This window comes from Rhizoctonia solani, chromosome 3 (genome assembly GCF_016906535.1).
Source record: "Rhizoctonia solani chromosome 3, complete sequence".
Lineage (NCBI taxonomy): Eukaryota > Fungi > Basidiomycota > Agaricomycetes > Cantharellales > Ceratobasidiaceae > Rhizoctonia > Rhizoctonia solani.
This window is the reverse complement of record NC_057372.1, coordinates 191,055-202,175: the sequence shown is the minus strand read 5'-3', so window position 1 is coordinate 202,175 and position 11,121 is coordinate 191,055. Positions and strand designations below refer to the sequence as shown.

The 11,121-nt window shown below is 43.5% G+C and overlaps 1 protein-coding gene across 1 annotated transcript; it reads right to left on the bottom strand.

Moving 5' to 3' along the window:
* Nucleotides 1–803: 803 nt before the first annotated feature.
* Nucleotides 804–2,045, bottom strand: RhiXN_02453 (uncharacterized protein; the record flags this gene model as incomplete). The annotated part of the gene is made up of 3 exons (XM_043322270.1): nucleotides 804–1,303; nucleotides 1,377–1,401; nucleotides 1,509–2,045. The coding sequence occupies 3 exons, from the start codon at nucleotides 2,043–2,045 to the stop codon at nucleotides 804–806; spliced, it is 1,062 nt and encodes a 353-aa protein (XP_043177766.1).
* Nucleotides 2,046–11,121: the final 9,076 nt, after the last annotated feature.

Genomic DNA, 11,121 nt, shown 5'->3' with positions numbered 1-11,121 from the left:
ATTATAACAATGGGGACAGGCTACCAAGTCTGTAAAGAATAAGACTTATTGATCCTTCTACCCTATCTTGTTATTCTCCCAACTTAAGTGTTATTTGGTATATACTGGAGATCAGGTTACTAATTCTCCAATTGTTTGCCTTTCACACTTTTTACTTAGACATTTCACTAGCCACTAACTGAGTGCAGCAAACATTTATTAAAAATAAGAGGTACAGATTTGTCCTAGATGTCCTTAAGGGGTGTCAAGGCAGCGGGTGCTTGTGGCCGTAGAGCTAAGTATAAACCGTGTAAGGCGGTGAGGGGTCTACCTACAACAACAATCTAACTAACTACAGCAACCAGACGCTATAAGGCGTCAACAAGCTACCTAAGTACAGTGAGGGCAACACTTACGGCGTGTATCTAAGTGTTTGCTGGCTGTAAGGCCTTGTACAATGTATGGAGTGCAACAAGAGGTAATTGACCTGGGTGTTACCATGGTTGGTTGGCCTCCTTATATATTACAGAGCTACCTAATTACAAATACAATTATATGCAATACCGTATCAAATAAGAACCCCAATCCGCAGTTGGCCTTACTCATGTATACGTGTCACTGACATGTCATAGTGATGTCATCAGGTGGAGGTGGCTACGTATGCTGAGGTAAGCGCAGGTGGGGACGTGGCTTGGCGCTTAGCGTATGATATAAGCGCCAAAGTCACGTGATTGGAAATGTTGTCTGTTTGTCTTTGTTTAAATCCAAGAAAATGGGAATAAATTCCCTGGTATCGACTGTGTCTACAACAAGATTAAAGAGGTCTATCCTCTGACATAGGGACCACCCCGCCCTCTTCTCCATCCTGTTGACCTGTCCTTGTTGTTACCCTTTTTTTCCAGGGCATCAACTTGTACTGTAAGCTCCTGCAGCTGTTTCCGGAGGTCTCCATTCTTGGTCTCCAGCTGTTGGAGTTGAGCGTTGTTGGAGAGTTTGTTACACTCTCCAACAACCAAAATAGCTACCTTGTCCACAATAATGATGGGATCAATCCCAGCCTTCTTGCATAATTGGTTAGCCTTCTGCAAGAACATACAATTGCCAGCTGTGTGGCAATCCCCTGGTTTGCTTGTTCCGTCCCAGCATACATAACACCCATTGAAGGCCTTAATTTGAGCCAAAACGGGGGTAGAGCCATTGTTGAATTGATGGGTCAGGGCTTCCCCATGCTGTAGCACCAACAACTTTTGGTTGCCTGCGCCCATCATCCTCATTTCCCATCTACTCCAATCCTCAATAGACTGTTTGACCAGCATTGGAGTGACTCAGAGCTAACAGGTGTTTAGATATTAGATGAGTAAACTGCCTATTAATCCAATAGTAGGAGATTGACTCACTTTCTTGGATGTTCCACAGCTCAATCTAATAAACAACTTTAGGAGGTTGATGTCAACATCTTCAACATCAAAGTCAATAAGCCAACTGCAGACAAAGCCAATGTTGTAGCTTGGGATCCACCCCTTGCTTACATTGACTATTACAGCTTGGCATTCCTTATCAAGCATTGCATATGCTGGGAGCTTCTTGTTCCCAAAGCGTTGGTTGCTATCCCCCTTTGTCCATCTGACCCACATTGGGTTCCCAATGAAATCCTGCCCATGGGTAGCCTTTTGCCCCAAATACAATTCAAGCTTGGCCACCTGTGTCCCAAGTCCCTTGCCCTTGTATGCAAGAAACGCAACCACTGTTCCTACATAGAAGTTGAGGGATTGGGGTTTGAGGGACTTACCCCCAACGTAGTAGTAATTGGATTGCTCCAAGTCCTCTTTGTCCAAGGAGGCGTAGCATGGGGCCTTGCTATTGTCTGCCTTTTTTGCGCCTGTCTTTGTTTTCTTTGCAGATGTGCCTAGGGTGCCAGGCGCAGCCATCAAACCCCTTTGCTTAGGCGCAGGGGTGACAGCCGGCTCATCAACGTCCATTGCAACCTTGTTTGCAGGGGTATTGGTAGGGGTGTTGTTGTCCAGGGGTTTGGCAACCTTGGAGGCAACAGCAGACTTAGGAGACATAGCAAGTTTGATAGAAGAGCAAAGTATAACTTGAGAGAAAGTGAGGTGAATCACCACTGCTTTTCCTCCTGGCCATTTATGAATGCTCTGGGACTTAGAACTGTCCTAGACGTCTGTTAGGGCGTTGAGGGGGATGGTGCTTGTGGCCACAGGTTACAAAGAGATACAGTTGCTTAAGGCAACAACAGACCTATCTACAGCAACAAGCTGCTATCCTACAACGTCAAGACCGCTTAAGGCGGTGATGAGCTACCTAAGTACAACAATGAAGCTGCTTAAGGCAGTGGGGATAGATCTAAGTAGCTAACTAAGTAATTACTGGGCTATAAGGCCCTTGTACACTGGTGGATGCAACAAGAGGTAATTGACCTGGGTGTTACCATGGTTGGTTGGCCTCCTTATATATTAGAGAGAGTAGCTATTTACAAATACATCATATGCAAATATTGTATCAAATAATGTTGTACACCACTGTAAGGTGGGTACTTGCTAGTGGAGGTGGGCGCTTAAGGCTGTACTACTACAAGCACACGTATGTATCTAACTTATCTAAGGCTATACTAGCGCTTAAGGCGCTCTATTGCTAACTACTGCTGACAAAGGGGCCGGAGGCCTGGAGGTGTGGTAGGTAAAGATAGGGGATAACGTCAGCTGAACTTCTGGGGGCCGGCTACTTAGCTGGCTGATGCCTCCTCAATGAATATGAGACGAGGTAAAATCAACTTGGTGGTTCCAAGCGATTTCCCTGCTGTATATATAGACAGAGGCGCACTATTTACATGGTCTGTGCGTGTGAAAAGAAGTACATATAACAAATGAGAAGTGTGCTGCGGGCTGCGCAGAAGCGTGGATTTCTCCTAAGCGCCCTTGGCACGGCATCTCGGCGCGGCATCTCGGCATAATAAGCGCCGAGATCACGTGATCGAAAAACATGAGATAATCAGTTCGCAAAAAATACTAAAAATAATAGAAAAAATAGGCGAATCCAGTGGTATAATTTAGGGGGTTTATAACAAATAAGAACCCTGCTCTGCAGTCAGTCTTACTCATGCCTACGTGTCACTGACATGTCATGATGATGTCACAGGTGGAGGTGGCTACATATGCTGAGTAAGCGTGGGTGGGGACGTGGCTAGGCGCTTAGCGTATGATATAAGCGCCAAAGTCATGTGATTGAAAATGTTGTCTGTTCTACTTTGTTTAAATTTGAGAAAATTGGAATAAATTCCGTGGTATCAAATGTGTCTACAACAAGAACTTTTCAGCTGAATTGTTATGAGGTCATTGTATTTAGGCGTGGCCCTTTCAAATTCCCCACATTACACTAGAGGTTTGAAATTTTGCCACCTATTGAGTAGTTGACAGTATTCCAATCCTTTGACTTTGCCAAGTAATTACATGACGCAGAGCCAATTATATGCTACGTCACTGTACTATCATTCACTATGTCAGTCAAGCTAACGTTTCAGATTATATTCAGAGTGACAGTTCTAGAGTTCTTGGCATATTGGCCAAGCCTTAACCAATTATTTTTACCAAGTTGTACAGTCCCAATGCTTGCATTTGCTTCCATGTCCCTATATGACCCTACCACTCCCAATGCGCATTGGATTGCATGTATTAACAATAAGGTTATAAGCCCCATTATCAATATAGACATCATAGCCCTTAGGGTATCCATTCACCTGTGAATCTAGTACGCCCTGAGTATCAGGTTTATCAATAGAATCATTTGAGAGTCCTTTAGTTTGGTTGGGAAATCACTCCCAGCCTATGCAGAGGGACCTTGAGCAGGTAGACTCTCATTATTGTCTGATTACCACTCCTAGCCTATTGCCCACACCACAGGCAGACAGTACATACCGTGAGGCAGACCACCCACCCAGGCCTGAAGTTCAACTACAAGCTTTTTAACTGCAACAACTTTAATATACGCTATTGGAGCTGGAATTACCGCAGCTGCTGGCACCAGACTTGCCCTCCAATTGTTCCTTGTTAAGGGATTTGAATTGTACTCATTCCAATTATAAGACCTGAAAGAGCCCTATATTGTTATTTATTGTCACTACCTCCCTGTGTTGGGATTGGGTAATTTGCGCGCCTGCTGCCTTCCTTGGATGTGGTAGCCGTTTCTCAGGCTCCCTCTCCGGAATCAAACCCTTATTCCCCGTTACCCGTTGAAACCATGGTAGGCCTCTATCCTACCATCGAAAGTTGATAGGGCAGATATTTGAATGAAGCATTGCCGGCACAAGGCCATGCAATTCAAGAAGTTATTATGAATCACCAAAGGAGCAGCAAACCGCATTGGTTTTTTATCTAATAAATACACCCCTTCCAAGAGTTGGGGCTTTGATGCATGTATTAGCTCTAGAATTACCACAGTTATCCATGTAGTAAGATACCATCAAATAAACTATAACTGATTTAATGAGCCATTCGCAGTTTCACAGTACAAAGTTGTTTATACTTAGACATGCATCTTCTTTGAGACAAGCATATGACTACTGGCAGGATCAACCAGGTAACTATTTCTCAATGCAACAGGAGCTGCACCCCCAAAGGATTGCAAAGCCACCTGCGCGACCGCTACTAAGGCTTGCGCCCGCTCGCGGCTTGATTTTCATTACAAGGCGATTTTTTTTAAATAAACCGTCAAATGGACTTTTGAACACCCACCTGCCACTTTCCAAAGCCTTGCGGCCCGTACTTGGGAACAGATGAACATCCAAAAAGCACCTAATGCCCCGTTCTCACAATCCCTAGAAAGCAATCTCCTGGTCGCAGAGGACCAAGGTCATGTTCTTGGGTGAAGACTACCAACAGCCGGCGACGCCCGCAAAGGGACACACCAGACCGCGGCGGAACTTCAATTGATTAATTGCTTAATGGTTTAGCCATCGGCAATAAATCCACATCCATCAACACCACTCCCAGACGTCACACAAGGACGCTGCGAGTTGAGTATTGGGTGGCAACACTAATGAAAGTGTTTAAAAACCCACCCGGTCAACCTTATTCCCAAGCCAGTCTATCCTGACAGGCAGGCACATCAATGGCTTGGTTCAAAGGAAACCAGCCCCCAATATCCCAAAGTTCCCCCTGGATTCCCAAAATTAAACATACAATTGGCTACTCTTGACTCAAACCAGCAACAGAGCAAATCCAATCTCATTAGCAACAGGAACTAATCAGAACCAAGTGCATTGATCTAAATTAAATTAGAGAGCAGCCGCGAAAATCAAAGCTCAACCGCCACCAAGTCCACTGGACTCAAGCCATATTGCAAGAGTCAATAGCAATCCAACAATAGTTATTAATTATAGCAAGCAGTCGAATTGGGTACTCAGACTTAAACACTTTGCATTACTGCACCGTGTTTTTCTTTTCTTCTTTTCTCCCACTTGAGGGTACCCCCCCTGAATATTTGGCCCACACCCTCCGCTGAAAAACGCCCCAGTAGACTTTTGGGGTATTTTGATTAGCAGGTACTAATCAACAATTACTGTTTTATGCGCATTAGCAGGGGGGGAGAGTGGGGGGAGGGGGATCTGGCCTATCCAAGGCCATGGAGGGGTATGGAGGGCTCTCAGAAAAAGGGGGAGGTGACCATGGAGGGGAATAGGGGAATAGGGGCAAGGGAGGACATGGTGTGCAAAGGGGGAATGGGGTTCAGGGGGAGCTGCAAACAAAGGGGTGGGGAATACCAAAGAGGGGGGAACAATAAAGAGGGGGGATACTAAAGAGGGGGGGACACTAAAGAGGGGGGATATTGAAGAGGGGGGATAGTAAAGGAGGGGGAATACTAAGCAAGGGGGGATATTGAAGAGAGGGGAATATTAAAGAGTATTAAAGAGGGAATATTAAAAAGGAAATACTGGTACATTCAATGAGGGTTGAAATCAAAAGGGAATATGCCATAGGGCAATGCCTGGAGACGGTCAGGTTAGGTTAAGCTATACCCCCACTTATGTCTCCAAAGCCCTTTACTTGTTTTTCTTTACCTTGACTTCCAATACATTTACCATTAGTCTGAATTTCAAATTCGCCAAATTTAGTCAGCAGGTGCGGATTACTTACCTCTATCCAAATCTTCAATCCATTTCTAAATCGGACCAATGGTCATTGAGAAAATCGCAAAATACTTGCCCAAACGCAACTCTTTTGCTGAAATTGCAAATTTTTAACATTTTTTTAAAAATTTCTACAGACTCAGGGGATCATTTCTATACCTTTAAGCCTTAGTCTGGTCAAGTATATATTGAGATATAACCAATTTACTGTCCCCATCCTCTTATTTCTCATCTACAAACACTCCCCCCTGACTCTCATCCCCCCTCCCCCCAAGCCCCTCATCCTGACCTACCCTGAACAACCCTTCTTTCCTCTGCCACACACCAAGGCGGTTCTTTTCCATGGCATGCAGTTCCCAAGTCATCCCTTGTCCTGGTCCTTGGTTGCATTATTAGTCCTTGTATCAATGGACTACTAATCCAACCAGGTCCCAGCGGTATGCACTTGTCTGCATCCCACCTGTCCAGACCCCCTGGCTTGGACAACCAGCACTCAACTAAATGGTGTGAGCAGCATGGCTAATTAAATCCCCCAACATTTCCCCAACATTCAATCCAACCCCCCTGGTTTACATTCAGCCAACACTTATTAATCAATATTTATTATTCCCCCATACCCAAGTTGTCACAACTCAGCTCAGACCTATGGTACAAGGGCTTAAAGTCTGTGGGCCTATCACCAATGGACTATGAAACAGATAGAGGGGCAACAAAGGCTCAAGGGGTATGGTTAGGGTAGAGGTCAAATCAAAGCCTGGGTTATGATTTATAAGTGAGATGCACCAATGGCCAACTAGGGGCCTGGGCAAGGAGGATAGTGTTGTAGACACACTTATACCAAGGGGATTTATTCTGATTTTCTTGATTTTATAAAAAGACAAACAGACAATATTTTCAATCATGTGATCTTGGCACTTATATCATACACTAAGTGCCAAGCCACATTCCCACCTGCACTTACTCAGCACACATAGTCACCTTCACCTGATGACATCACTATGACATGTCAGTGACACATGCATGAGTAAGGCCAACTGCAGATTGGGGTTCTTATTGGTTATGGTATTGCATATATTGTATTTGTAACTAGTCTACCTCTCTAATATATAAGGAGGCCAACCAACCATGGTAACACCCAGGTTGATTACCTCTTGTTGCATCACCCCACTGTACAAGGCCATTAGGGCCAGTAAGCACTTAGTTACTTAGATATACTGTACACCACGTTAAGCAGCTACATAGCTGGTCATTGCCTGTAGGGCCTTGGTCACTGCAGATACTTAGTTAGTTGTTGTAGGGTAGTTTGTCACTGCCTTAAGCAGTCTTCTCACTTGTACCACCCAGCCACAAGTGCCTGCGCCCTCAACATCCCAACAGACATCTAGGACAGATAGGTAAGAGTGAGGATGAATTGACAAAGAGGTCAAGTCTTGCTGTTTAGCGGCAACTTGACCTGGTTTAAATATATGAGACAAGCCACATCAAAAACAACAGTACTAAACAGTGAGTCATTACAATTTCACATCATATATCAAATATGTCACGTGATCTTGGTGAGTCATAAATATATACCAAAAAAGGAAAGTATCTCAGAAAAAGGATAGAAAATAGTAGAAAATTATGTCATGCCAATGAAGGTCATGACACTGGGGAGGGTTGCGTCTGTGGAGGTTAGGATGCAACTTGGTCAGAAGATTGATGTGTGTCCTGGACACAGTCACATGACCAGTACAAGTGGTTGCATGCTGGCCCAAGCCCAAATTTGGGGGGTAGCAGGTGTAATCATGGGTTGTCAGCAGAGGAATAATAGGGCTCTATGGCTTAGTGGTCAAGCTGGTTCAATTCCGGCTAGTTCTATTTTCCTCTGTTTATGACAATAACTGCCAACAATTCCTTATCAAAAATGTCACAATTCTTTTCTGCAGGTGATAGTGATTTTGACAAGTATGCTGCAGGGGATAGTTTTCCTTCATTATTCTGCTGAGATAGGATAGCTCCTGTAGCATAGTCTGAGGTGTTGCATTCCTGTCCTAGATGTCCTTACAGACATCAAGGAGGTGGGTGCTTGCAGCCAGATGTATCTAAGTAAGAACCACATAAGGCAGTGTGCAAGCTACCTACAACAACAACCAGCTATACTACAATGACAAGACCACTTAAGGCAGTGAGTGACAAGCTATCTAAGTACAACAAGAAGCTGCTTAAGGTGGTGGCTAGGTATCTAAGTACTAAGTAGTTACTGGCCCTAGTGGCCCTGTACAATTGGGGGATGCAACAAGAGGTAATCAACCTGGGTGTTACCATGGTTGGTTGGCCTCCTTATATATTACAAGCAAGAACTAATTACAAATGAGTCATATGCAATACTGTATTAAATAAGAACCCTGCTCTGCAGTTGGCCTTACTCATGCATTTGTGTCACTGAGGTGTCATGAAGACATCATAGGTGGAGGTGGCTATGTGTGCTGAATAAGCACAGAAGGGGACATGGCTTGGTGCTTAGCATTTGATCTAAGCACCAAAGCCACATGAACAAAAATGTTGTCTGTTTGCCTTTGTTTAAATCCAAGAAAATAGGAATAAATTCCCTTGGTATATGTGTGTCTATAACACATGCAGTTGCCCCAAAAACCTATTAACTTACAGAATTGCAGTGAATAATCTATTCTAGACCAGGCATGGGCATCAACAAAGCTTTCAACAAGCAGGTGAGGTTGCTATTCCATCATTATTTTGCATTCCCACATGATTCTGGTATACTAAGGCCAGGGACATGCGCTAGTGCACTTTGGCTAAATACTCCCTACCCATCATATGAGCTGAAACAAGCACATGGATTATTTCAAGAAGTCAGCACTGGCTAAACCTCATTGGCTCCAAGATAGCACCAATCTCAATACCCTCTGGCATGATTGCTTTCACAGTGCAACTTGGGAGGTACCACCAACTTGGTCCTTAATTGCTATGACTTCTACATTGCCTGGCTCCCTTCATGACCTTATATGTCAGCACTATTGCTCCTGGATTGTTTTCCAATGCACTTGACCACAGAGCATGGTAATAATGTTGTTTTCAACATTGTGTATCCCAACTACAGTTCTAATATCTTGTCTAGTTACTAGATAACTCTGCATACATTATGAGGCAGTATGACATAGCCTGCAGAGTTGCATAACCAGTCCAAGCCTGTGAAGCTGGCATTTAAAAGATCATGTGGTTGCATCACCAAATGGAGAGCAAGGGAAAGATTGGGTGTCCTAGATGTCCTTTGGGGGTGTCATGGAGGCAGGCGCTTACAGCTGTATGGAACTAAGTAAAAGTTGCTTAAGGCAACGGGTAAGCTACCTACAACAACAACCAACTATACTACAATGACCACACGCTGTAAGGTGGCAGCAAGCTATGTCATAACCCATATCTGGAGGGGTTATTACCATATATATCCACTGTCAAAGATATATATAGTATATGTGATGCACAGTGATATATGAATAATATTATTGCTGGGGGATGTTGCACTCTGTTAAGAGTTGTGTAAATACAGGAGTAAGAAAGAATTACTATATACAAAATGTATATGAGAATAACTAAGAACTAGTATTAAGAATCAGAATATATGCACAGAATATATGCACAATATAGGCTAGATTATCAGGAATAACAACTCCTAACAAATAGTCTAGCAACTATCAAGTGCAGGTGGTTGGTTATGTATAGTACCTTAGACTAATGTTACTTAAGCCTAAGTGACCAAGGGTATGTATACTTAAGGTCTCTGGGATAGTACCTTAAGTAAGAGGGTTACCTGACTAATGTACAGGATTTATAGGATTGGCCTAATAAGTATAGGACTTATATATGCTTAAGTGAGACTTAAGACTTATGGGGTTTACCTAAAATATATCTAGGATTTATGACATATTGTAGATGAAGCTATCTACAATATAGGGGGTATGGTGGATTGAAACACTATCACTCAATCACAACAATCCTTACAGTATTGTTGCACTATACTCAATGTTGAACTCAACAACTGTGACAGTCAAGGGGCACAGGGTTGCAGTAAGTACACTAATAGGTTACCCTGTGTCTGTTGGGACTGGCCTATGGTCTTAGTGCGCCGAATAACCTCCTATGCTATTTACAGTGAGTCAATGACTAAAGTAAATGCGCAGATAAGCTGTTAAAGGCTTGTGTGTATATGTCAATATATAAGAGTGGATAAATGGATGCATTAGAAGCGTCTTCACAGGGTCCTTTTATACCCTGAGAAGGCGCACAAACAAGTATATACATGATTGATACCAAGAGGGGGTACAGGAGGTATATGTGGCAACTGAAACACTTGAGGGAGCCAATACTTTGGTACATAGTAAACAAACAACAGATCCTAATATTTGCCCCAAGGCAATGTTTGCCCCAAGGCATTATTTACCTGTGTGGGTCCTTAGATGTCCCAAGGCTAAGTGTTTCATCCTTGGAGTAAACAGTCCCAAAGGTAGGATACCTCTGCATTGGGTACTTACAGTAAATGGGGCATAACTCAGCCAAGTGTTGTCCGTTTTGGGAGTTTGACCCAGCGTTCTGGAGCGCACAAACATGCGCACCTAAGCGCAAGCGATTCGGCAGTGTGGGATGCCCGGGTGATGGAGAAAAGGCGCATTTAGTGCGTTGGTGCTTAAGGGCTGATTAAGCGCCGGAGCACTTGTCTATGCGACAGGGGGGACCCTGAATATCTCTGTGTGTAGCCACAAGATAGAATCTTGAATAATAAATACTACAAACAAGAGAAATATTACTTGTTACTGTTTATCTACTCAGCTGAATTTATATATATTTAAATGAGTGAGAAAACAGCATATATGCAAAAGGCATCGCATATTAAGGGTATTCCTGAGGTTTGTAGGTTTTGTAAAGGTCACTATTGGATAGAGGGACCTTGAAAACCTTAGTTCGCATCTTTATCTCATTTATTTACTGTGAGATTACTAGTGTAATTAATA